The 26,817-nt window shown below is 47.4% G+C and overlaps 1 protein-coding gene across 5 annotated transcripts; it reads left to right on the plus strand.

Annotated features, from left to right (window-relative positions):
- Window positions 1-11,641: 11,641 nt before the first annotated feature.
- Window positions 11,642-25,907, plus strand: shisa10.1 (shisa family member 10, tandem duplicate 1). 5 transcript variants are annotated; one of them, XR_001323609.2, is made up of 6 exons: window positions 11,642-11,771; window positions 13,483-13,639; window positions 17,461-17,600; window positions 20,380-20,622; window positions 23,835-24,133; window positions 24,311-25,907. XR_001323609.2 is itself a non-coding variant. In XM_014168377.2 (5 exons), the coding sequence occupies exons 1-5, from the start codon at window positions 11,708-11,710 to the stop codon at window positions 24,080-24,082; spliced, it is 849 nt and encodes a 282-aa protein (XP_014023852.1). In that variant the 5' UTR covers window positions 11,642-11,707; the 3' UTR covers window positions 24,083-24,228. The 5 variants fall into 5 exon arrangements, 4 of the variants coding, with proteins under 4 accessions (XP_014023852.1, XP_014023851.1, XP_014023854.2 ...); XM_014168377.2 differs by lacking the exon at window positions 24,311-25,907 and having other exon boundaries at window positions 17,464-17,600; window positions 23,835-24,228; XM_014168376.2 differs by lacking the exon at window positions 24,311-25,907 and having other exon boundaries at window positions 23,835-24,226.
- Window positions 25,908-26,817: the final 910 nt, after the last annotated feature.

Genomic DNA, 26,817 nt, shown 5'->3' on the forward strand with positions numbered 1-26,817 from the left:
GAGACAAGCAGAGACAAGCAGAGACAGGCAGAGACAAGCAGAGACAAGCAGAGACAGGCAGAGACAGGCAGAGACAAGCAGAGACAAGCAGAGACAGGCAGAGATAGGCAGAGACAGGCTGAGGATCTCACAGAGCTGCAACGAGATGACAGGGTGAGAGTCCAGTATGGGTACCTGCAGTCCAATATAGTGAACCAGTATGGCTACCTGCAGCCCAATATAGCGAACCAGTATGGCTACCTGCAGCCCAATATAGTGAACCAGTATGGCTACCTGCAGCCCAGTAAAGCGAACCAGTATGGGTACCTGCAGCCCAATATAGCGAACCAGTATGGCTACCTGCAGCCCAATATAGCGAACCAGTATGGCTACCTGCAGCCCAGTAAAGCGAACCAGTATGGCTACCTGCAGCCCAATATAGCGAACCAGTATGGCTACCTGCAGCCCAGTAAAGCGAACCAGTATGGCTACCTGCAGCCCAATATAGCGAACCAGTATGGCTACCTGCAGCCCAATATAGCGAACCAGTATGGGTACCTGCAGCCCAATATAGCGAACCAGTATGGCTACCTGCAGCCCAGTAAAGCGAACCAGTATGGCTACCTGCAGCCCAACATAGCGAACCAGTATGGGTACCTGCAGCCCAATATAGCGAACCAGTATGGCTACCTGCAGCCCAATATAGCGAACCAGTATGGATAGCTGCAGCCCAATATAGCGAACCAGTATGGCTACCTGCAGCCCAGTATAGCGAACCAGTATGGGTACCTGCAGCCCAATATAGTGAACCAGTATGGCTACCTGCAGCCCAGTATAGCGAACCAGTATGGCTACCTGCAGCCCAATATAGCGAACCAGTATGGGTACCTGCAGCCCAATATAGCGAACCAGTATGGCTACCTGCAGCCCAATATAGCGAACCAGTATGGATAGCTGCAGCCCAATATAGCGAACCAGTATGGCTACCTGCAGCCCAGTATAGCGAACCAGTATGGGTACCTGCAGCCCAATATAGTGAACCAGTATGGCTACCTGCAGCCCAATATAGCGAACCAGTGTGGCTACCTGCAGCCCAATATAGCGAACCAGTATGGCTACCTGCAGCCCAATATAGTGACCCAGTATGGCTACCTGCAGCCCAATATAGCGAACCAGTATGGCTACCTGCAGCCCAATATAGCGAACCAGTATGGCTACCTGCAGCCCAATATAGTGAACCAGTATGGCTACCTGCAGCCCAGTATAGCGAACCAGTATGGCTACCTGCAGCCCAGTATAGTGAACCAGTATGGGTACCTGCAGCCCAGTATAGTGAACCAGTGTGGCTACATGCTGCCCAGTATAGGGAACCAGTATGGCTACCTGCAGCCCAGTATAGCGAACCAGTATGGGTACCTGCAGCCCAGTATAGCGAACCAGTGTGGCTACATGCAGCCCAGTATAGCGAACCAGTATGGCTACCTGCAGCCCAGTATAGTGACGGGGCTACTGCTGCCAGTATAGGGAACCAGTATGGCTACCTGCAGCCCAGTATAGCGAACCAGTATGGCTACCTGCAGCCCAGTATAGCGAACCAGTATGGCTACCTGCAGCCCAATATAGCGAACCAGTATGGCTAGCTGCAGCCCAGTATAGCGAACCAGTATGGGTAGTTGCAGCCCAATATAGCGAACCAGTATGGCTATCTGCAGCCCAATATAGCGAACCAGTATGGGTACCTGCAGCCCAGTATAGCGAACCAGTATGGCTACCTGCAGCCCAATATAGTGAACCAGTATGGGTACCTGCAGCCCAATATAGCGAACCAGTATGGGTACCTGCAGCCCAATATAGTGAACCAGTATGGCTACCTGCAGCCCAATATAGCGAACCAGTATGGCTACCTGCAGCCCAATATAGCGAACCAGTATGGCTACCTGCAGCCCAATATAGCGAACCAGTATGGCTACCTGCAGCCCAATATAGCGAACCAGTATGGGTAGCTGCAGCCCAATATAGAGAACCAGTATGGGTAGCTGCAGCCCAATATAGTGAACCAGTATGGCTACCCGCAGCCCAGTATAGTGAACCAGTATGGCTACCTGCAGCCCAGTATAGTGAACCAGTATGGGTACCTGCAGCCCAATATAGCGAACCAGTATGGCTACCTGCAGCCCAATATAGCGAACCAGTATGGCTACCTGCAGCCCAATATAGCGAACCAGTATGGCTACCTGCAGCCCAATATAGTGAACCAGTATGGGTACCTGCAGCCCAATATAGCGAACCAGTATGGGTACCTGCAGCCCAGTATAGCGAACCAGTATGGCTACCTGCAGCCCAATATAGCGAACCAGTATGGGTAGCTGCAGCCCAATATAGTGAACCAGTATGGCTACCTGCAGCCCAGTATAGTGAACCAGTATGGCTACCTGCAGCCCAATATAGCAGGGTACCTGCAGCCCAATATAGCGAACCAGTATGGCTACCTGCAGCCCAATATAGTGAACCAGTATGGCTACCTGCAGCCCGATATAGTGAACCAGTATGGCTACCTGCAGCCCAATATAGTGAACCAGTATGGCTACCTGAAGCCCAGTATAGGGAACCAGTATGGGTAGCTGCAGCCCAATATAGCGAACCAGTATGGGCACCTGCAGCCCAGTATAGCGAACCAGTATGGGTAGCTGCAGCCCAGTATAGCGAACCAGTATGGCTACCTGCAGCCCAGTATAGCGAACCAGTATGGCTACCTGCAGCCCAATAAAAAAGTATACTGGGCTGCAGCTACCCAGTATGCAGCTAACCAGTATGGCTACCTGCAGCCCAATATAGCGAACCAGTATGGCTAACGGCAGCCCAGTATAGCGAACCAGTATGGGTACCTGCAGCCCAATATAGCGAACCAGTATGGCTACCTGCAGCCCAATATAGCGAACCAGTATGGGTACCTGCAGCCCAGTATAGCGAACCAGTATGGCTACCTGCAGCCCAGTATAGTGAACCAGTATGGCTACCTGCAGCCCAATATAGCGAACCAGTATGGCTACCTGCAGCCCAATATAGCGAACCAGTATGGCTACCTGCAGCCCAACATAGCGAACCAGTATGGCTACCTGCAGCCCAATATAGCGAACCAGTATGGCTACCTGCAGCCCAATATAGCGAACCAGTATGGCTACCTGCAGCCCAATATAGCGAACCAGTATTGGTACCTGCAGCCCAGTATAGTGAACCAGTATGGCTACCTGCAGCCCAATATAGTGAACCAGTATGGCTACCTGCAGCCCAATATAGCGAACCAGTGTGGGTAGCTGCAGCCCAGTATAGAGAACCAGTATGGCTACCTGCAGCCCAATATAGCAGACCAGTATGGGTAGTTGCAGCTCAGTATAGAGAACCAGTATGGCTACCTGCAGCCCAATATAGTGAACCAGTATGGCTACCTGCAGCCCAATATAGCGAACCAGTATGGCTACCTGCAGCCCAGTATAGCGAACCAGTATGGCTACCTGCAGCCCAATATAGTGAACCAGTATGGCTACCTGCAGCCCAATATAGTGAACCAGTATGGCTACCTGCAGCCCAGTATAGAGAACCAGTATGGCTACCTGCAGCCCAATATAGCGAACCAGTATGGCTACCTGCAGCCCAATATAGCGAACCAGTATGGGTACCTGCAGCCCAGTATAGCGAACCAGTATGGCTACCTGCAGCCCAGTATAGCGAACCAGTATGGCTACCTGCAGCCCAATATAGCGAACCAGTATGGCTACCTGCAGCCCAACATAGCGAACCAGTATGGCTACCTGCAGCCCAATATAGCGAACCAGTATGGCTACCTGCAGCCCAATATAGCGAACCAGTATGGCTACCTGCAGCCCAATATAGCGAACCAGTATGGCTACCTGCAGCCCAATATAGCGAACCAGTATGGGTACCTGCAGCCCAATATAGTGAACCAGTATGGCTACCTGCAGCCCAGTAAAGCGAACCAGTATGGCTACCTGCAGCCCAATATAGCGAACCAGTATGGGTACCTTCAGCCCAATATAGTGAACCAGTATGGCTACCTGCAGCCCAATATAGCGAACCAGTATGGATAGCTGCAGCCCAATATAGCGAACCAGTATGGCTACCTGCAGCCCAGTATAGCGAACCAGTATGGCTACCTGCAGCCCAATATAGTGAACCAGTATGGCTACCTGCAGCCCAATATAGCGAACCAGTGTGGCTACCTGCAGCCCAATATAGCGAACCAGTATGGCTACCTGCAGCCCAATATAGTGACCCAGTATGGCTACCTGCAGCCCAATATAGCGAACCAGTATGGCTACCTGCAGCCCAATATAGCGAACCAGTATGGCTACCTGCAGCCCAATATAGTGAACCAGTATGGCTACCTGCAGCCCAGTATAGCGAACCAGTATGGGTACCTGCAGCCCAGTATAGCGAACCAGTATGGGTACCTGCAGCCCAGTATAGTGAACCAGTGTGGCTACATGCTGCCCAGTATAGGGAACCAGTATGGCTACCTGCAGCCCAGTATAGCGAACCAGTATGGCTACCTGCAGCCCAGTATAGCGAACCAGTATGGCTACCTGCAGCCCAATATAGCGAACCAGTATGGCTACCTGCAGCCCAGTATAGTGAACCAGTGTGGCTACATGCTGCCCAGTATAGGGAACCAGTATGGCTACCTGCAGCCCAGTATAGCGAACCAGTATGGCTACCTGCAGCCCAGTATAGCGAACCAGTATGGCTACCTGCAGCCCAATATAGCGAACCAGTATGGCTATCTGCAGCCCAATATAGCGAACCAGTATGGGTAGCTGCAGCCCAATATAGCGAACCAGTATGGCTATCTGCAGCCCAATATAGCGAACCAGTATGGGTACCTGCAGCCCAGTATAGCGAACCAGTATGGCTACCTGCAGCCCAATATAGCGAACCAGTATGGGTACCTGCAGCCCAATATAGCGAACCAGTATGGGTACCTGCAGCCCAATATAGTGAACCAGTATGGCTACTTGCAGCCCAATATAGCGAACCAGTATGGCTACCTGCAGCCCAATATAGCGAACCAGTATGGCTACCTGCAGCCCAATATAGCGAACCAGTATGGCTACCTGCAGCCCAATATAGCGAACCAGTATGGGTAGCTGCAGCCCAATATAGAGAACCAGTATGGGTAGCTGCAGCCCAATATAGTGAACCAGTATGGCTACCTGCAGCCCAGTATAGTGAACCAGTATGGCTACCTGCAGCCCAGTATAGTGAACCAGTATGGGTACCTGCAGCCCAATATAGCGAACCAGTATGGCTACCTGCAGCCCAATATAGCGAACCAGTATGGCTACCTGCAGCCCAATATAGCGAACCAGTATGGCTACCTGCAGCCCAATATAGTGAACCAGTATGGGTACCTGCAGCCCAATATAGCGAACCAGTATGGGTACCTGCAGCCCAGTATAGCGAACCAGTATGGCTACCTGCAGCCCAATATAGCGAACCAGTATGGGTAGCTGCAGCCCAATATAGTGAACCAGTATGGCTACCTGCAGCCCAGTATAGTGAACCAGTATGGCTACCTGCAGCCCAATATAGCGAACCAGTATGGGTACCTGCAGCCCAATATAGCGAACCAGTATGGCTACCTGCAGCCCAATATAGTGAACCAGTATGGCTACCTGCAGCCCGATATAGTGAACCAGTATGGCTACCTGCAGCCCAATATAGTGAACCAGTATGGCTACCTGAAGCCCAGTATAGGGAACCAGTATGGGTAGCTGCAGCCCAATATAGCGAACCAGTATGGGCACCTGCAGCCCAGTATAGCGAACCAGTATGGGTAGCTGCAGCCCAGTATAGCGAACCAGTATGGCTACCTGCAGCCCAGTATAGCGAACCAGTATGGCTACCTGCAGCCCAATAAAAAAGTATACTGGGCTGCAGCTACCCAGTATGCAGCTAACCAGTATGGCTACCTGCAGCCCAATATAGCGAACCAGTATGGCTACCTGCAGCCCAATATAGCGAACCAGTATGGGTACCTGCAGCCCAATATAGCGAACCAGTATGGGTACCTGCAGCCCAGTATAGCGAACCAGTATGGGTACCTGCAGCCCAGTATAGCGAACCAGTATGGCTACCTGCAGCCCAGTATAGCGAACCAGTATGGCTACCTGCAGCCCAATATAGCGAACCAGTATGGCTACCTGCAGCCCAATATAGCGAACCAGTATGGCTACCTGCAGCCCAACATAGCGAACCAGTATGGCTACCTGCAGCCCAATATAGCGAACCAGTATGGCTACCTGCAGCCCAATATAGCGAACCAGTATGGGTACCTGCAGCCCAGTATAGTGAACCAGTATGGCTACCTGCAGCCCAATATAGCGAACCAGTATGGCTACCTGCAGCCCAATATAGCGAACCAGTGTGGGTAGCTGCAGCCCAGTATAGAGAACCAGTATGGCTACCTGCAGCCCAATATAGCAAACCAGTATGGGTAGTTGCAGCTCAGTATAGAGAACCAGTATGGCTACCTGCAGCCCAATATAGTGAACCAGTATGGCTACCTGCAGCCCAATATAGCGAACCAGTATGGCTACCTGCAGCCCAATATAGCGAACCAGTATGGCTACCTGCAGCCCAGTATAGCGAACCAGTATGGCTACCTGCAGCCCAATATAGCGAACCAGTATGGCTACCTGCAGCCCAATATAGCGAACCAGTATGGCTACCTGCAGCCCAATATAGCGAACCAGTATGGCTACCTGCAGCCCAATATAGCGAACCAGTATGGCTACCTGCAGCCCAATATAGCGAACCAGTATGGCTACCTGCAGCCCAATATAGCGAACCAGTATGGGTACCTGCAGCCCAGTATAGCGAACCAGTATGGCTACCTGCAGCCCAATATAGTGAACCAGTATGGCTACCTGCAGCCCAATATAGCGAACCAGTATGGCTAGCTGCAGCCCAATATAGTGAACCAGTATGGCTACCTGCAGCCCAATATAGCGAACCAGTATGGCTACCTGCAGCCCAATATAGCGAACCAGTATTGGTACCTGCAGCCCAGTATAGTGAACCAGTATGGCTACCTGCAGCCCAATATAGCGAACCAGTATTGGTACCTGCAGCCCAGTATAGTGAACCAGTATGGCTACCTGCAGCCCAATATAGTGAACCAGTATGGCTACCTGCAGCCCAATATAGCGAACCAGTGTGGGTAGCTGCAGCCCAGTATAGAGAACCAGTATGGCTACCTGCAGCCCAATATAGCAGACCAGTATGGGTAGTTGCAGCCCAGTATAGAGAACCAGTATGGCTACCTGCAGCCCAATATAGTGAACCAGTATGGCTACCTGCAGCCCAATATAGCGAACCAGTGTGGGTAGCTGCAGCCCAATATAGCGAACCAGTATGGCTACCTGCAGCCCAGTATAGCAAACCAGTATGGGTACCTGCAGCCCAGTATAGAGAACCAGTATGGCTACCTGCAGCCCAATATAGTGAACCAGTATGGCTACCTGCAGCCCAGTATAGCGAACCAGTATGGCTACCTGCAGCCCAATATAGCGAACCAGTATGGGTAGCTGCAGCCCAGTATAGAGAACCAGTGTGGCTACCTGCAGCCCAATATAGCGAACCAGTATGGCTACCTGCAGCCCAATATAGCGAACCAGTATGGCTACCTGCAGCCCAACATAGCGAACCAGTATGGGTAGCTGCAGCCCAATATAGAGAACCAGTATGGCTACCTGCAGCCCAATATAGCGAACCAGTATGGCTACCTGCAGCCCAGTATAGCGAACCAGTATGGCTACCTGCAGCCCAATATAGCGAACCAGTATGGCTACCTGCAGCCCAATATAGCGAACCAGTATGGCTACCTGCAGCCCAACATAGCGAACCAGTATGGCTACCTGCAGCCCAATATAGTGAACCAGTATTGGTACCTGCAGCCCAGTATAGTGAACCAGTATGGCTACCTGCAGCCCAATATAGTGAACCAGTATGGCTACCTGCAGCCCAATATAGCGAACCAGTATGGCTACCTGCAGCCCAATATAGCGAACCAGTATGGGTAGCTGCAGCTCAGTATAGAGAACCAGTATGGCTACCTGCAGCCCAATATAGTGAACCAGTATGGCTACCTGCAGCCCAATATGGCGAACCAGTATGGGTAGCTGCAGCCCAGTATAGAGAACCAGTATGGCTACCTGCAGCCCAATATAGAGAACCAGTATGGCTACCTGCAGCCCAATATAGCGAACCAGTATGGCGTACCTGCAGCTCAATATAGCGAACCAGTATGGGTAGCTGCAGCCCAATATAGAGAACCAGTATGGCTACCTGCAGCCCAGTATAGCGAACCAGTATGGCTACCTGCAGCCCAATATAGCGAACCAGTATGGGTACTTGCAGCTCAGTATAGCGAACCAGTATGGCTACCTGCAGCCCAATATAGCGAACCAGTATGGGTACCTGCAGCCCAATATAGCGAACCAGTATGGCTACCTGCAGCCCAATATAGTGAACCAGTATGGCTACCTGCAGCCCAGTATAGCGAACCAGTATGGCTACCTGCAGCCCAATATAGTGAACCAGTATGGCTACCTGCAGCCCAATATAGCGAACCAGTATGGCTACCTGAAGCCCAATATAGCGAACCAGTATGGCTACCTGCAGCCCAATATAGCGAACCAGTATGGGTAGCTGCAGCCCAGTATAGAGAACCAGTATGGCTACCTGCAGCCCAATATAGTGAAACAGTATGGCTACCTGCAGCCCAATATAGCGAACCAGTATGGCTACCTGCAGCCCAGTATAGCGAACCAGTATGGCTACCTGCAGCCCAATGTAGCGAACCAGTATGGCTACCTGCGGTCGCCATATTGGGATGCAGCTAGCACTCGGGCTGTGGTTGGGCGCCCCGAGAGTTTGGAAGCAATGGCGGAAGCGTTGTGCAATTCTCTTGGCGTGAATAAAGTTGAAAAAACGAGTTTTAATGACTCCAACCTAAGTGTATGTAAACTTCAAGACTTCAAATGTAGGTCTAAAGCCCAAGACAATAAGAAGAACGAATAAATTCAACCCACACTTTTGTTTCATCACAAAAACCTTAGAGAGGAACATCTGTCCGGTGAAGTCCACAAAACATATTTCATGTAACAGTTACATGACCGACAGCATGGTCAAGCAACTGTTGATTTAGTACCACGGAGAGTTTCTGTAAGACACAAAGAAAGCAGGCCCTGCCTCCACTATTCCAGTCCCATTTCAACATCCTCTAATCACCTCTGCATAGTCTAATACCGTGACAACTGAAAGATACCCTAAACAATTTAGTCCAATCCGATGTCAGCTAAATATCATGTGGCCGTTCATGGTACTGATTTCTGTGTGTGTGTGTGTGTGTGTGTGTGTTGTGTGTTGTGTGTGTTGTGTGTGAGTAAGTAGAAAAAACATGTTGACTCACTCTGCCTTGTAGAGAAACACCAATGACATCCTCCTCTTTCATGTTGCCTAAACGGTCTATGACTCTGTCATACAGTCCACACTTTGAATTAATTGTTGTCCTAGGTTACCTGATTGTTGTCCTAAGTAACCTGTTTGTTGTCCTAGGTTACCTGATTGTTGTCCTAAGTAACCTGTTTGTTGTCCTAGGTTACCTGATTGTTGTCCTAAGTAACCTGTTTGTTGTCCTAGGTTACCTGATTGTTGTCCTAAGTAACCTGTTTGTTGTCCTAGGTTACCTGGTTGTTGTCCTAGGTTACCTGGTTAAAATACTTGCACGCTAGCCTAACTTCCTTTCATGGGCAACTATACGCCAAGCCAGCTAGTTAACGTTAGCATACCAACTTCCCATCCACTCCAATGTAAATGAGGACTTGGTGGACTGTATATTCTTTCGTTTAGGTTTTACGGTTCTGTGTTCTCTCCCGTGTGCTGGTAAGGACACAGACGACAGACAGGTAGGATTCCAGTTGAGGTGGTTTAATAACGCTGAAGATGCACAGGCACGGAACAGCCTCCACACAGTGTATGTAGTGTGGATGGACTGAGACACCTAGTGGTCTGGCAACTTCCTTCAACCAAAGTGTGTGTGTGTGTGTGTGTGTAACAGTGTAGGTTCCGTCCCTCTCTTCGCCCCAACCTGGGCTCGAACCAGGGACCCTTGCACACATCAACAACTGACACCCCACGAAGCATCGTTACCCATCAAAAGCCGCGGCTCTTGCAACGCAAGGGGAAACCCTACTTCAAGTCTCAGAGCGAGTGACGTCACTGATTGAAACGCTATTAGCGTGCACCACCGCTAACTAACTAGCCATTTCACATCGGTTACGTGTGTGTGTGTGTGTGTGTGTGTGTGTGTGTGTGTGTGTGTGTGTGTGTGTGTGTGTGTGTGTGTTGTATCAACAAGGATGCACACTGGCCTCGGCTAACACAATGAAAGCTAATTGGAGAAAACACAAGGACGTCTGGAACTTTCTCTCGCTTGACTTCTCTCCAGCTGGAGATCGCCCAGCATGCTCTGCTCCACTTCACCGTTGGGCGGAACTACAGCTCTGATATGAGGAACTAACATTACTGATATGATTAACAACAAATACTTCACAGCCTTTGTACATAGGCCAGGGGCACAATGTATGAAAATATGGTTGGATCAGAATCACCTTTATAATCATTGGCCAGTACGGAGAATTAAGTAAAACCACAAGTCCAAATCCCTATCTCCATCGATGGCTAATTTAGGAAAGGCCCGATTTTAGTTAGCTAGCTAGCCACTGGAGGACAACAACACAATGAGATGCAACAATTCAATTTGTTTCTGTCAATAATGATGTTTGGCTTGTGATGTGATTGGTCTGAAGCCAAATCAAAACTGGCTTCCCTTGACACTTTTTTTTGGTGAGCCTGGACCATTCACAGCTGAGCTCACACAGTTTAGCTCAATGCTGATTGGCTATTATTTCATTTTTTTAAATTCAAGGGAGGCAAAATGCTTATTGGCTTCCCTTGCATTCAATGCTACAGGCGGCAACAATGTCAAACTCTTTCTGACCAGATAGCATCAGATAGATACGCTACGCATACTGAGACAGAGGGGCATTCGCTTGGATGCTTTCTCCGGTGAGATACATTTCCTTCAATTTGCAAGAGGCTGAATGTATGAAACACAGAGAGGAAAGAAATTATTTGGTATGTTTTTTTCTTAAAAAAAAATGTTTTGGGGGAAGCCTGGCTTCCCCCTTGGCATCCACGAATAAATGCCACTGAATGGTAGTGGATGTCCCACAGCCTGCGGTGAATCCCATGCAGGAGAAGGATCCCGACATACTAACTGTGAAGAAGGTGGACTTTGTTGCGTTTATAAGCAAAAGTGATGAATTACACTAGTCAAACTAATAAAACGTTTAAAAAATCTAGACATCATTGTGAAGGCGGTAAACTGTTTTTCTGGATCTCCAGGATTTTACAGCCGAAATGTTACAGGGAATAATACAGAATGAAGAGGTCCTGACCTAATCCTTATTATTTTGTGTTGGTTTGTCAGTTCCCCTCCCCATCCACCCATCCATCCAGTAGGTGGCGACATGCACCTTTAACGTTGTTTGCGGACCGCCATAACACCATGGAAGAAGAACCGCCAGTATTCCGGACTGGGACAGGCGGTTGTGCTAGTTAGTAGCATCTCTGAGGACACAAAACCATGGCGGAGAATCTGTGCGTTGTTATGCTCCTCTTATGTGGGACTATAATCCCCTTCGTGACCGGTGAGTTTGTCAATTGGAAATCAATCATTAACAAATATTGTCCTTATCAGTTTGTGACATTGTAGCTAAGAGTTTTTTTTCCTCCCCAAAAAGCTAGCTAACGTTAGATGTTTAATTAACAGTTAGCTAGCGATGTGAAAGTACATCTTTCATTTTCGGTTGAGGTAAGGGGGCGAGTCTGGCAAACATGCTGCTAAACCTAGTTCATAACTACATATTTTTTTTTATGACTGTTTCATATGACTTTGCCTTAACACTTTATTAAGAGGGTTTTAAATACATTATTGGTATAGAGAAAAGGGTTACGTTCTGTCACTGTCAAACATGGACGTAACGTCGTTATGTAGTATATTATCTAACTAATTTAACTTTAATTAAACATTTCTTTCTTTCGCAATATCCACTTCCTCCGTAGTTACTGGGTTTACGAACTAGACCTGTGTATTTCTGAGTGGATTCACGTTATAAACATGCAATATGTGTTTGCCGTTAACTTAGTTGTAAAACTAGCTCAAGTTAAAAAAATAAATTAAAAAAATAAAGTGTCTGGTTCCATGTCACAATATTTTGAGGGCATTTAGCCAGAGAGAGATCCATTTATAATTTGCTCTGCGCCTGATTGTGAGAGTTCAGTCACATCCTATTTACTGTAATTAGATAAACCAGATCTTGAGGAAGCAATCAAGGATGTCTTGTCTGGCAGGCCTGCCATCTCATGACTTTACGTTATCTTCTAGTAGCTGCATGGACATCCACCTTGTTTTAGGCTTCAGATAATCTCCAAACTTTCTAAGTGGCCAATTCAATCAGATTCGCTTTAGTCAACATCTGCATAGCAGTTGTTTTGGCGATGTCGAACACAGAAGTGGAATTGTGGTGTTTTCACGTCAACTGTGAGCTCGGGGAGAGAGAAAAGAGGCCAAATCATGAGCAAGTGATCTTCAGGCCGTTAAACCGGAGTTATAGGAAGATGCTGAGTGGCCGACTTGGATGACCATTCAAAACGATTTTACCGGTCGGAGCAATTTTTTTTTCCCCCCCTAGGGGAAAAAACGGCCACTTAATCATCTTCAGCTTCCAATCGGCTTATTCATCTCCTCTCCTCTGTAACTATTCCCCAGGTCGTTGCTGTAAATGAGAATGTGTTGAATCAACTTACCTGGTAAAATAAGGGTTAAAAAAACTGAGGGGGTTTGATTATCTGTCTGGGTTGCCCCGTGTGGGAGGAGTTTGCACCGGTGAAAAGTTATTTAATTCATTTTGGAACTGGGCGTGAGCCAGGTGCCCCGCTCTGGCCGACGGCAGCTCCAATTTTCTTTTATGCAGGTTAAGCACATGGAGTAATGAGTAGGATTCTGTGTTTTCACATGCTAAAGGGATTGCTTTGGATAAAAACACATATTTAATGAAAATAGATCTATGCTCCATGCTACTTTCTTGACAACATGACCGAGCGGGGGGGGGGGGGGCAGAGAACTGTTGATTTTGAGAAGAGCGCTCCTCCTTCACTGCTTTTGCCTGTTAATGTCGTGGGCCATAGCCAGGTGCACTGTGGGTCAGCTTAATCAAACTTCCTCATTAACTCTGTTGTGTTTTGTTGTATACCTGTCAATGTTATTGCTGTTGTCTTTTCAAGTCAGACTATACCATGTTTTTTCTCCCAAACTTTGTCCCAACTCAAACCAATGATGTCTTCCTCCTTTCTACCCAGCTGATGACTGTGAGGGCTACGTAGATGCCAAGAGCCAATACCATTACAAGCAGTACTGCGGTGCATATGTGGGGTGCTGTGGAACGTGTGACAATAGATACTGCTGCAGCAATGTCTACGGACAGAGGAAGTTGGAACAGGACAGCTGTTATTTAAGGTAGGAGGACAAAAACTATGGCTATGTCCTAATCAAATGGTACCCTATGCCCCATTGGGGCCCTAGTCTAAAGTAGTGCACTGTATAGGGAATAGGGCCCTGGTCTAAAGTAGTGCATTTGGAAAGTATTCAGACCCCTTGACATTTTGTTACGTTTTATTCTAAAGTTTATTGAATAGTTTTTTTCCCCCTCAATCTACACACAATACCCCATAATGACATCGCAATACCCCATAATGACATCGCAATACCCCATAATGACATCGCAATACCCCATAATGACATCGCAATACCCCATAATGACATCGCAATACCCCATAATGACATCGCAATACCCCATAATGACATCGCAATACCCCATAATGACATCACAATACCCCATAATACCCCATAATGACATCGCAATACCCCATAATGACATCGCAATACCCCATAATGACATCGCAATACCCCATAATGACATCGCAATACCCCATAATGACATCGCAATACCCCATAATGACATCACAATACCCCATAATACCCCATAATGACATCGCAATACCCCATAATGACAAAGCAAAAACAGGTTTTTAGACATTTTTGCAAATGTATTAAAAATGAAATATCACATTTACATAAGTATTCAGACTAGAGGTCGACCGATTAAATCAGAGCTGATTTCAAGTTTTCATGACAAATCGGTATATCGTCATTTTTGGACGCCGATTACTTTGCAATCCACGAGGAGACCGCGTGGCAGGCTGACCACCTGTTACCTTGGCTCCTTGATGCACTCGCGTAAGTTGCTAGCTAGCATTAAACTTATCTTATAAAAAATATAAAAATCAATCTTAACATCGTCATGAATTAACTACACATGGTTGATGATATTACTAGGTTAACTAGCTTGTCCTGCGTTGCATATAATCAATGCGGTGCCTGTTAATTTATCATCGAATCACAGCCTACTTCAACTTGGCCAAACGGGTGATGATTTAACAAAAGCGCATTCCGCGAAAAAAGTACAATTGTTGCACAAATGTACCTAACCATAAACATCAATGCCTTTCTTAAAATCAATACACAAATATATATTTTTAAACCTGCATATTTAGTTAATTTATTTTAATGTTAGCAGGAAATATTAACTAGGGAAATGGTGTCACTTCTCTTGCTTTCAGTGTAAGCAGAGTCAGGGTATATGCAGCAGTTTGGGCCGCCTGGCTCGTTGCAAACTGTGTGAAGACCATTTCTTCCTAACAAAGACTAATTAATTTGCCAGAATTTTACATAATTATGACATAACCTTGAAGGTTGTGCAATGTAACAGCAATATTTAGACTTAGTGTTGCCACCCGTTCGATAAAATATGGAACGGTTCCATATTTCACTGAAAGAATTAACGTTTTGTTTTCTAAATTATAGTTTCCGGATTTTACCATATTAATGACCTAAGGCTTCTATTTCTGTGTGTTTATTATAATTAAGTCTATGATTTGATATTTGATAGAGCAGTCTGAGCGTTGGTAGGCAGCAGCAGGCTCGTAAGCATTCATTCAAACAGCACTTTCCTGCGTTTGCCAGCAGCTCTTAGCAATGCTTGATCCACAGCGCTGTTTATGACTTCAGGCCTATCAACTCCCGAGATTAAGCTGGCAATACTATAGTACCTATAAGAACATCCAATAGTCAACGGTATATGAAATACAAATCGTATAGAGAGAAATAGTCCTATAATTCCTATAATAACTACAACCTAAAACTTCTTACCTGGGAATATTGAAGACTCATGTTAAAAGGAACCACCAGCTTTCATATGTTCTCATGTTCTGAGCAAGGAACTTAAACGTTAGCTTGTTCACATGGCACATATTGCATTTTTGCGTTTTTGTATTATTTAAACTAAATTGAACATGTTTCATTATTTATTTGAGACTAAATAGATTTTATTTATGTATTATATTAAGTTAAAATAAGTGTTCATTGTTAATTCAGTATTGTTGTAATTGTCATTATTACGCACATATATATATATCGTCTGATTAATCGGTATCGGCTTTTTTGGTCCTCCAATAATCTGTATCGGCGTTGAAAAATCATAATCGGTCGACTTCTAATTCAGACCCTTTAATCGGTAATTTGTTGAAGCACCTTTGGCAGCGATTACAGCCTCGAGTCTTCTTGGGTATGACGCTACAAGCTTGGCACACCTGTATTTGGGGAGTTTCTCCCATTCTTCTCTGCAGATCCTCTCAACCTCTGTCAGGTTGGATGGGGAGCGTCGCTGCACAAGTCTCTCTAGAGATGTTCAATCGGGTTCAAGTCCGGGCTCTGGCTGAGCCACCCAAGGACATTCAGAGACTTGTCCCGAAGCCACTCCTGCGTTGTCTTGGCTGTGTGCTTAGGGTCGTTGTCCTGTTGGAAGGTGAACCTTCACCCCAGTCTGAGGTCCTGAGTGCTCTGGAGCAGGTTTTCATCAAGGATCTCTGTACTTTGCTCCGTTTATCTTTCCCTTGATCCTGACTAGTCTCCCAGTCCCTGCCGCTGAATAACATCCCCACAGCATGATGCTGTGGTTCCAAACTTCTTCCATTTAAGAATGATGGAGGCCACTGTGTTCTTGGGGACCTTCAGTGCTTCAGAAATGTTTTGGTACCCTTCCCCAGATCTGTACCTCGACACAATCCTGTCTCAGAGCTCTACGGACAATTCCTTCGACCTCATGACTTGGTTGTTGCTCTGACATGTACTGTCAACTGTGGGACCTTATATAGACAGGTGTGTGCCTTTCCAAATCATGTCCAATCAATTGAATTTACCACAGGTGGACTCCAATCAAGTTGTAGAAACATCTCAAGGATGATCAATGGAAACAGGATGCACCTGAGCTCAATTTCTTATAGCAAAGGGTCTGAATACTTATGTAAATAAGGTATTTTTTTTGTCATTATGGGGTATTGTGTGTAGATTCATTTGGATTTTTTAAAATGTAATCCATTTTAGAAATAAGGTTGTAACTTAACAAAATGTAGAAAAAGTCAAGGGGTCTGAATACTTTCCGATAGGAATAGGGAGCCATTTGAGACAGACTCAAAGATTAAACCACTGACCATGTGGTTCAGTGTACTGAGGCTTATTGTGTGATTATTACAAACCTGGCCTGAGACTTGAAAAACATCTCTTTATTGCACTAAGGCTGAAACCCTCAGCCGAGCCACCAACACCTTCTGTCACGAAGATGTCAACTACAGCCCCCCCCCCCTCACTTCCTCTTCCTCTTTCAAACCAAGCTCTTTTCAGATCAGCGAAATGAAACTTTGCACAAGCATCCGTCCTTATAATACACGAACAGGCTCTCTCAACCCCCCCAAATCAACCTCACAGGAGTTGCAGCATCAACACAACTTAAAAATGGAGGGGTAAATAAAACAGGATCAATGAATTAGCCAGCTAACTTTGATAAACAAGCAGTAATACGTTGATTTGTCTGATTCATTTAGAAAGCTAAATGTTTTTGTTGTTGTGGAATCAATTAAACCCATTTCAAGATTTATCTTTCTAAAAAAAATTGTTTTACAATAAAAAAAAACGCTATTTCAGATTATTTAGATAAGTTAGCTGGTCAATTCCTTGATCCTGCTTTATAGTATTACCCCCTTCTGTATATTTTTGGCTGCACAGGGCTAACATGCAATATCTATATGATGCAATGCTTTATGCAACAGTACAATTACAGAAGTATTTTTTTAAAACATTTTTTTTTTAAATGATCTGGCTTTGTCAGTTCAGAAATAAATGTCTCTCTCTCTCTCTGATTTGTTGTGTTTTCTCTATTCCAGTAGCAGTAGCAGCAGCAGTAGCAGTAGCACGTTCACCATCTGGCCGTTCATAGCAATACCTGTCACCTTCGTGATCATTTTCATCTCTTGCTGCGTGTGTCCCTGCTGCTGCTTGTACAACATGTGCAGGAAGCCCAGACGTAAGTCTCCTTTGATCACAACATGTTTACTCCAATGTGCCGGAAGCCCAGACATACAGTGCCTTGCAAAAGTATTTACTATTTTGTTGCATTACAACCTGTAATTTAAATTTTCATATAATGGACATACACAAAATAGTCCAAATTGGTGGAGTGAAATGAAAAATATAACTTTAATAAATAACTGAAAAGTGGTGCGTGCATATGTATTCACCCCCTTTTGCTATGAAGCCCCTAAATAAGATCTGGTGCAACCAATTACCTTCGGAAGTCACATAATTAGTTATATAAAGTCCACCTGTGTGCAATCTAAGTGTCACCTGATCTCAGTATATACACACCTGTTCTGAAAGGCCCCAGAGTCTGCAACACCACCAAGCAAGCGGCACCATGAAGACCAAGGAGCTCTCCAAACAGGTCAGGGACAAAGTTGTGGAGAAGTACAGATCAGGGTTGGGTTATAAAAACAGAACAACTTTGAACATCCCAACGGCGCACCATTAAATCCATTATTAAAAAATGGAAAGAATATGGCACCACAACAAACCTGCCAAGAGAGGGCCGCCCACCAAAACTCACGGACCAGGCAAGGAGGGCATTAATCAGAGAGGCAACAAAGAGACCAAAGATAACCCTGAAGGAGCTGCTAAGCTCCACAGCGGAGATTGGAGTATTTGTCCATAGGACCACTTTAAGCCGTACACTCCACAGAGCTGGGCTTTACGGAAGAGTGGCCAGAAAAAAGCCATTGCTTAAAGAAAGAAATAAGCAAACACGTTTGGTGTTCACCAAAAAGCATGTGGGAGACTCCCCAAACATATGGAAGAAGGTACTCTGGTCAGATGAGACTAAAATTAGTAGTCAAGACGTGGGAGTATTGTACTTCCCCCTAACGCGTAGTCAAGACGTGGGAGTATTCTACTTCCCCCTAACACGTAGTCAAGACGTGGGAGTATTCTACTTCCCCCTAACACGTAGTCAAGACGTGGGAGTATTCTACTTCCCCCTAACACGTAGTCAAGACGTGGGAGTATTCTACTTCCCCCTAACACGTAGTCAAGACGTGGGAGTATTCTACTTCCCCCTAACACGTAGTCAAGACGTGGGAGTATTCTACTTCCCCTAACACGTAGTCAAGACGTGGGAGTATTCTACTTCCCCTAACACGTAGTCAAGACGTGGGAGTATTCTACTTCCCCCTAACACGTAGTCAAGACGTGGGAGTATTCTACTTCCCCCTAACACGTAGTCAAGACGTGGGAGTATTCTACTTCCCCCTAACACGTAGTCACGACGTGGGAGTATTCTACTTCCCCCTAACACGTAGTCACGACGTGGGAGTATTCTACTTCCCCCTAACACGTTTCTTATTGGATGAATCTTCCATGTTTCACGCATGTTTGAAAAGTTGTCTCGTTTTGGTGCCGACTGAACAGAATCCAGTCCGGTATCATCCGGCTGGTTTTGGTGCCGACTGAACAGAATCCAGTCCGGTATCATCCGGCTGGTTTTGGTGCCGACTGAACAGAATCCAGTCCGGTATCATCCGGCTGACCTGCGCTGTTGGAATGAGAATTTCTCTTGTTTTTGTGGATTGAGACAGTGGCATTTAATAAAAATATTTTGTTAAATTAAAGAATCAACTTCCAGGCAGTGAGTCTGACTCATACTTTCCGTAGCAACCCACCACAGGGGGCGGAGCCTTCAGAGCCACCTGTCATACAGGAAGTGGTCAGACCAGATGGGTGGGAGGAATCCAACAAACCAAAGATAGTGTATCCCAAACGGTTCCCTAATATAGTTCACTACTTTTGACCTGCCAGTGCAGTATATAAAGGAATAGTTTGCTATTTGGCACACTGAGCTGGGACATGAGGGTTGATTTCAGGCAACACCCAATTATGTAACCACTTCCTCGTTACAATGGAGAAGGAATCTAGTGTTTGTAACCTTAATGGAACATGACATCTTTCCTCTCGTTCAGGGATAAATAAAAAACAACTTGTTTGGAATTCGACACATGGAATTAACATGAAACAAGAATTCATACATTTTGAGCGCATTGCTGATAACTGTAAGATTCAACATTCGTAGACCGATGGTGTAAGATTAGCTTAAATACATTTGGAAACTGGCAATGTTAAACAGGTCGTTTTTAATAAATAAATAAATGAACACTTCTTCTTGTAAAATGTGTGTTTTTTTTTTTTTAAACCAGTGGCATTTAAGCCTTAATCAGAATCCACGGACAGACACTGAGATGTGATATCCCAGCATCCCATGACATAACTACATGGCTCTGAGCCCATCCACGTGGCGCGCACAGCCCCCAACAATTACGACGCATTCCTCTTCAATTGAATGGTTTTGACGGAGAAATTACTTGAGCTGCGCTGAGAATTAAAAAAAATAAAAAATAAAAAAAGTATGAAAGCTAACATTCCAATATTGATATTATTATTAAAATACATTTTGGACATAATGGAAGCTTTATGGCAGATAACCTCCGTACTGAGCTGACTGGAGCTTCCCACTTCCTGTTCTGATCATCAGGCATCATTTCTGGCCTGTCTCTCAGCACAGCTCTCTGCTTCCACCTACATGTTTTATGCTGTGGTTTTATGCTGTGGTTTTATGCTGTGGGTAATAGAAACAGACACTAGAGCTCTTTAAAACAACTGCTTCACTAGGTTCTATCTTCACCACAACAATGCTTTTTTTTAATAAAGAGCTGCGTGAACTAACCCTCTTGATTTATTGTCTGCCTCGTTCCATACAGCGGTGATAGCCACGACCTCTCACACCACAGTGGTGAACACCCAGTTCACCCAGCAACCCCAGCAGCCCGTCCAGATCTACCAGGGTGGCCCCCAGTACCCAGCCTACCAGCCCGTACCCGTCCAGCCTGGGTATGGGGCTCAGCCTCAACCCGGCTACGGAGGAGGGCAGCCCATGCCCACAGCACCGGGTAACCAGGGACAGCCCTTCCAGCCAGGACCACCCCCTCCCTACCAAGAGTCTGGTAAGTGTCATTGACATACAGGTGATGATGTAATGGCACCCCTTTTATCAGAACCCTGTTCCTGGAGAGATACCCCTCCTGGAGGTTTTAACTCCAGCCCTGTTCCTGGAGAGATACCCCTCCTGGAGGTTTTAACTCCGACCCTGTTCCTGGAGAGATACCCCTCCTGGAGGTTTTAACTCCGACCCTGTTCCTGGAGAGATACCCCTCCTGGAGGTTTTAACTCCGACCCTGTTCCTGGAGAGATACCCCTCCTGGAGGTTTTAACTCCGACCCTGTTCCTGGAGAGATACCCCTCCTGGAGGTTTTAACTCCGACCCTGTTCCTGGAGAGATACCCCTCCTGGAGGTTTTAACTCCGACCCTGTTCCTGGAGAGATACCCCTCCTGGAGGTTTTAACTCCGACCCTGTTCCTGGAGAGATACCCCTCCTGGAGGTTTTAACTCCGACCCTGTTCCTGGAGAGATACCCCTCCTGGAGGTTTTAACTCCGACCCTGTTCCTGGAGAGATACCCCTCCTGGAGGTTTTAACTCCAGCCCTGTTCCTGGAGAGATACCCCTCCTGGAGGTTTTAACTCCGACCCTGTTCCTGGAGAGATACCCCTCCTGGAGGTTTTAACTCCGACCCTGTTCCTGGAGAGATACCCCTCCTGGAGGTTTTAACTCCGACCCTGTTCCTGGAGAGATACCCCTCCTGGAGGTTTTAACTCCGACCCTGTTCCTGGAGAGATACCCCTCCTGGAGGTTTTAACTGTTCCTGGAGAGATACCCCTCCTGGAGGTTTTAACTCCGACCCTGTTCCTGGAGAGATACCCCTCCTGGAGGTTTTAACTCCGACCCTGTTCCTGGAGAGATACCCCTCCTGGAGGTTTTAACTCCGACCCTGTTCCTGGAGAGATACCCCTCCTGGAGGTTTTAACTCCGACCCTGTTCCTGGAGAGATACCCCTCCTGGAGGTTTTAACTCCGACCCTGTTCCTGGAGAGATACCCCTCCTGGAGGTTTTAACTCCGACCCTGTTCCTGGAGAGATACCCCTCCTGGAGGTTTTAACTCCGACCCTGTTCCTGGAGAGATACCCCTCCTGGAGGTTTTAACTCCGACCCTGTTCCTGGAGAGATACCCCTCCTGGAGGTTTTAACTCCGACCCTGTTCCTGGAGAGATACCCCTCCTGGAGGTTTTAACTCCGACCCTGTTCCTGGAGAGATACCCCTCCTGGAGGTTTTAACTCCGACCCTGTTCCTGGAGAGATACCCCTCCTGGAGGTTTTAACTCCGACCCTGTTCCTGGAGAGATACCCCTCCTGGAGGTTTTAACTCCGACCCTGTTCCTGGAGAGATACCCCTCCTGGAGGTTTTAACTCCGACCCTGTTCCTGGAGAGATACCCCTCCTGGAGGTTTTAACTCCGACCCTGTTCCTGGAGAGATACCCCTCCTGGAGGTTTTAACTCCGACCCTGTTCCTGGAGAGATACCCCTCCTGGAGGTTTTAACTCCGACCCTGTTCCTGGAGAGATACCCCTCCTGGAGGTTTTAACTCCGACCCTGTTCCTGGAGAGATACCCCTCCTGGAGGTTTTAACTCCGACCCTGTTCCTGGAGAGATACCCCTCCTGGAGGTTTTAACTCCGACCCTGTTCCTGGAGAGATACCCCTCCTGGAGGTTTTAACTCCGACCCTGTTCCTGGAGAGATACCCCTCCTGGAGGTTTTAACTCCGACCCTGTTCCTGGAGAGATACCCCTCCTGGAGGTTTTAACTCCGACCCTGTTCCTGGAGAGATACCCCTCCTGGAGGTTTTAACTCCGACCCTGTTCCTGGAGAGAGACCCTCCTGGAGGTTTTAACTCCGACCCTGTTCCTGGAGAGATACCCTCCTATAGGTTAACTCCAACCCTGTTCCTGGAGAGATGCCCTCCTATAGGTTAACTCCAACCCTGTTCCTGGAGAGATGCCCTCCTATAGGTTAACTCCAACCCTGTTCCTGGAGAGATACCCTCCTATAGGTTAACTCCAGCCCTGTTCCTGGAGAGATAGCCCTCCTATAGGTTAACTCCAACCCTGTTCCTGGAGAGATAGCCCTCCTGGAGGTTTTAACTCCGACCCTGTTCCTGGAGAGATACCCCTCCTGGAGGTTTTAACTCCGACCCTGTTCCTGGAGAGATACCCCTCCTGGAGGTTTTAACTCCGACCCTGTTCCTGGAGAGATACCCCTCCTGGAGGTTTTAACTCCGACCCTGTTCCTGGAGAGATACCCTCCTGGAGGTTTTAACTCCAACCCTGTTCCCTCCTAGAGGGTAGCTCTCCAGGAACAGGGTTGGAGTTAACCTATAGGAGGGTATCTCTCCAGGAACAGGGTTGGAGTTAACCTATAGGAGGGTAGCTCTCCAGGAACAGGGTTGGAGTTAACCTATAGGAGGGCATCTCTCCAGGAACAGGGTTGGAGTTAACCTATAGGAGGGCATCTCTCCAGGAACAGGGTTGGAGTTAACCTATAGGAGGGTAGTTCTCCAGGAACAGGGTTGTAGTTAACCTATAGGAGGGCATCTCTCCAGGAACAGGGTTGGAGTTAACCTATAGGAGGGTAGCTCTCCAGGAACAGGGTTGGAGTTGACCTATAGGAGGGTATCTCTCCAGGAACAGGGTTGGAGTTAACCTCCAGGAGGGTCTCTCTCCAGGAACAGGGTTGGAGTTAAAACCTCCAGGAACAGGGTTGGAGTTAACCTATAGGAGGGTATCTCTCCAGGAACAGGGTCGGAGTGTAAACCTCCAGGAGGGTCTCTCTCCAGGAACAGGGTTGGAGTTAAAACCTCCAGGAACAGGGTTGGAGTTAACCTATAGGAGGGTATCTCTCTAGGAACAGGGTTGGAGTTAACCTATAGGAGGGCATCTCTCCAGGAACAGGGTTGGAGTTAACCTATAGGAGGGCATCTCTCCAGGAACAGGGCTGGAGTTAACCTATAGGAGGGTATCTCTCCAGGAACAGGGCTGGAGTTAACCTATAGGAGGGTAGCTCTCCAGGAACAGGGTTGGAGTTAACCTATAGGAGGGCATCTCTCCAGGAACAGGGTTGGAGTTAACCTATAGGAGGGTATCTCTCTAGGTTGCTGTCGAAGCATTCTAGTTCCACCTTGTGACTAGTTGCCCAAAAAACCCACCTCTGTCTGGTTTGTTCTCTCTGTGTGCCTCTGGTGTGGTAATGTCCTCTCTCTCTCAGGTCCAGCCTATCCGCCTGCTATCCCAGTGCCTTATAGTCAGGCTGGGTTCAGTCCAGGACAGCCATCATACCCCTTCCAGCCTCCAGCTCAGCCCAGCTACCCAGCCCAGCATCCCGGCTACCCAGCCCAGCAACCAGCCTACCCGGCCCAGGCTGGCGCGCCTCCCGTCCAGCCTGACTTCCTCTCTGCTCAGCCTGCCTACAACCCTGCCTTCGTGGACTCCCAACCTCCGAAGACTTGCTACTGAATCAATTCTCCATCACTGTCCGTCTACCCCAGGTCCCCCCCCCGTTCCCCCGTCTACCCCAGGTCTCCCTCCCGTTCCCCCGTCTACCCCAGGTCCCCCTCCCGTTCCCCCGTCTACCCCAGGTCCCCCTCCCGTTCCCCGTCTACCCCAGGTCCCCCGTCTACCCCAGGTCTCCCCCCCGTTCCCCGTCTACCCCAGGTCTCCCCCCCGTTCCCCCGTCTACCCCAGGTCTCCCTCCCGTTCCCCCGTCTACCCCAGGTCTCCCCCCCGTTCCCCACCACCCCACACATTCCAAACATGATCTATTCGCTGAGCTTCTAGAGCTCACCTGGGAGAGAACTGAACTGGTTGCATCCCTAACAGCACCCTATTCTCTCTATGTAGTGCACTATCCTGGTCAAAAGTAGTGCACTACATAGGGAATAGGGTGGTGTTTGGGATGCATCCTACACCTTGTTTAGGACCAGGTTTATTATTACAGTCTAAAACAGCAAAAGGGAATCATGTATTTCTGTGCCTCGGTCTTCATTGTGCAACCCAAACTGTGGTTAAAATCACTTTAAAACATTTTGCACTGTAGTTGAATGACGTAGAGTAGAAGACAGCCAAGAATCAAAATGTCTGAATCCTCATTCACACAATTATGAAATATATCTAAATCTAGTTTAGTGGTAAAATGTATGTTCTATTAAAATGTCAAGCTATCCTGTCTCGTGACAGAAACTAGAAACCATTGTGCCTTTTTTTTTTTAACATAAATTCTTTGTCTAACCAAATTATAAAACCGTCAGTGTTTTTTAGACATTTTAAAGTAGTGTCTATGTCCCCATGAACTCAAAAGTAGTGCCCTATGTAGGGAATAGGGCGCCATTTTGGACGTAAACCGTTCCAAGAATGTTAAACCTCCACAATATGCCTTGTTTTTCCACTTATGCTGTAAAATCATTCTGTAGCAAGCCTTGCAGGTGAACCAAGCTGAATGAAACGCTACCAGCCTTAAAATGAAATGTAACGCTTTTTAAAATGTTTATCTGAGTGACCTCTTCTCTGTTGATAATGTTCCTGTCTGCATTCCAAATAGCCCCCCTATTCCATTACATTTTTTTACATTTTAGTCATTTTAGCAGACGCTCTTATCCAGAGCGACTTACAGTAGTGAATACATAAATTTCATACTTTTTTTTTTTCTTTCTGTGCTGGCCCCCCCGTGGGAATCGAACCCACGACCCATGCTCTACCAACTGAGCTACAGGGAAGGTCCTATGGGCCCTGGTCAAAAGCAGTGCACTATTTTGGGAGCCAGCCCTGGTTTTCCACGCTGTGAAGTCAGGGTCTGGAAAAGGTCAGATAAAAATATGCTGTGTAGAACATACGTGTTGGAGTAAAGAATCATGTCGGCTGCTATTGGTTGTATTTCTGTCTGCGTTCAGTATGCTGTTGCACCCCTTTTACACGACCCTCGTTGTTAGAACTTGTTGCCCAGGGTTGTTTTGTCTGCGTCACACGTGTTTCTATCCATGTCAAGGGTATTCAACTCTGACCCTACGAGGGACGGAGCCTGCTGGTTTTCTGTTCTTACCTGATCATTAAATTGGGCCCCACCTGCTGTCCCCAGGTCTAAATCAGGCCCTGATTAGAGAGGGGAATCACCCACCTGGTGTCCCCAGGTCTAAATCAGGCCCTGATTAGAGGGGAATCACCCACCTGGTGTCCCAGGTCTAAATCAGTCCCTGATTAGAGGGGGAATAACCCACCTGGTGTCCCCAGGTCTAAATCAGTCCCTGATTAGAGAGGGGAATCACCCACCTGCTGTCCCCAGGTCTAAACCAGTCCCTGATTAGAGGGGAATCACTCACCTGGTGTCCCAGGTCTAAATCAGTCCCTGATTAGAGGGGAATAACCCACCTGGTGTCCCAGGTCTAAACCAGTCCCTGATTAGAGGGGAATCACTCACCTGGTGTCCCAGGTCTAAACCAGTCCCTGATTAGAGGGGGAATAACCCACCTGGTGTCCCCAGGTCTAAATCAGTCCCTGATTAGAGAGGGGAATCACCCACCTGCTGTCCCCAGGTCTAAACCAGTCCCTGATTAGAGGGGAATCACTCACCTGGTGTCCCAGGTCTAAATCAGTCCCTGATTAGAGGGGAATAACCCACCTGGTGTCCCAGGTCTAAACCAGTCCCTGATTAGAGGGGAATCACTCACCTGGTGTCCCAGGTCTAAACCAGTCCCTGATTAGAGGGGGAATAACCCACCTGGTGTCCCAGGTCTAAATCAGTCCCTGACTAGAGGGGAATAACCCACCTGGTGTCCCAGGTCTAAATCAGTCCCTGATTAGAGGGGAATAACCCACCTGGTGTCCCAGGTCTAAATCAGTCCCTGATTAGAGGGGAATAACCCACCTGGTGTCCCAGGTCTAAATCAGTCCCTGATTAGAGGGGGAATAACCCACCTGGTGTCCCCGGTCTAAATCAGTCCCTGATTAGAGGGGAATAACCCACCTGGTGTCCCCAGGTCTAAATCAGTCCCTGATTAGAGGGGGAATAACCCACCTGGTGTCCCAGGTCTAAATCAGTCCCTGATTAGAGGGGAATCACCCACCTGGTGTCCCAGGTCTAAATCAGTCCCTGATTAGAGGGGAATAACCCACCTGGTGTCCCAGGTCTAAATCAGTCCCTGATTTAGAGGGGAACAATGAAAATGCAGTGGAACTGGCTTTGAGGTACAGAGTTTAAT

The sequence above is a fragment of the Salmo salar genome, chromosome ssa22 (assembly GCF_905237065.1).
Source record: "Salmo salar chromosome ssa22, Ssal_v3.1, whole genome shotgun sequence".
Lineage (NCBI taxonomy): Eukaryota > Metazoa > Chordata > Actinopteri > Salmoniformes > Salmonidae > Salmo > Salmo salar.

Bases quoted from the DNA above. Each gene is read 5' to 3' on its own strand.
- shisa10.1 (XM_014168376.2), top strand. From the start codon at position 11,708: ATGGCGGAGAATCTGTGCGTTGTTATGCTCCTCTTATGTGGGACTATA. The intron at 13,640-17,460 runs GTAGGAGGACAA...TCTCTATTCCAG, and splicing joins CAGGACAGCTGTTATTTAAG to TAGCAGTAGCAGCAGCAGTA. The intron at 20,623-23,834 runs GTAAGTGTCATT...TCTCTCTCTCAG, and splicing joins CCCTCCCTACCAAGAGTCTG to GTCCAGCCTATCCGCCTGCT.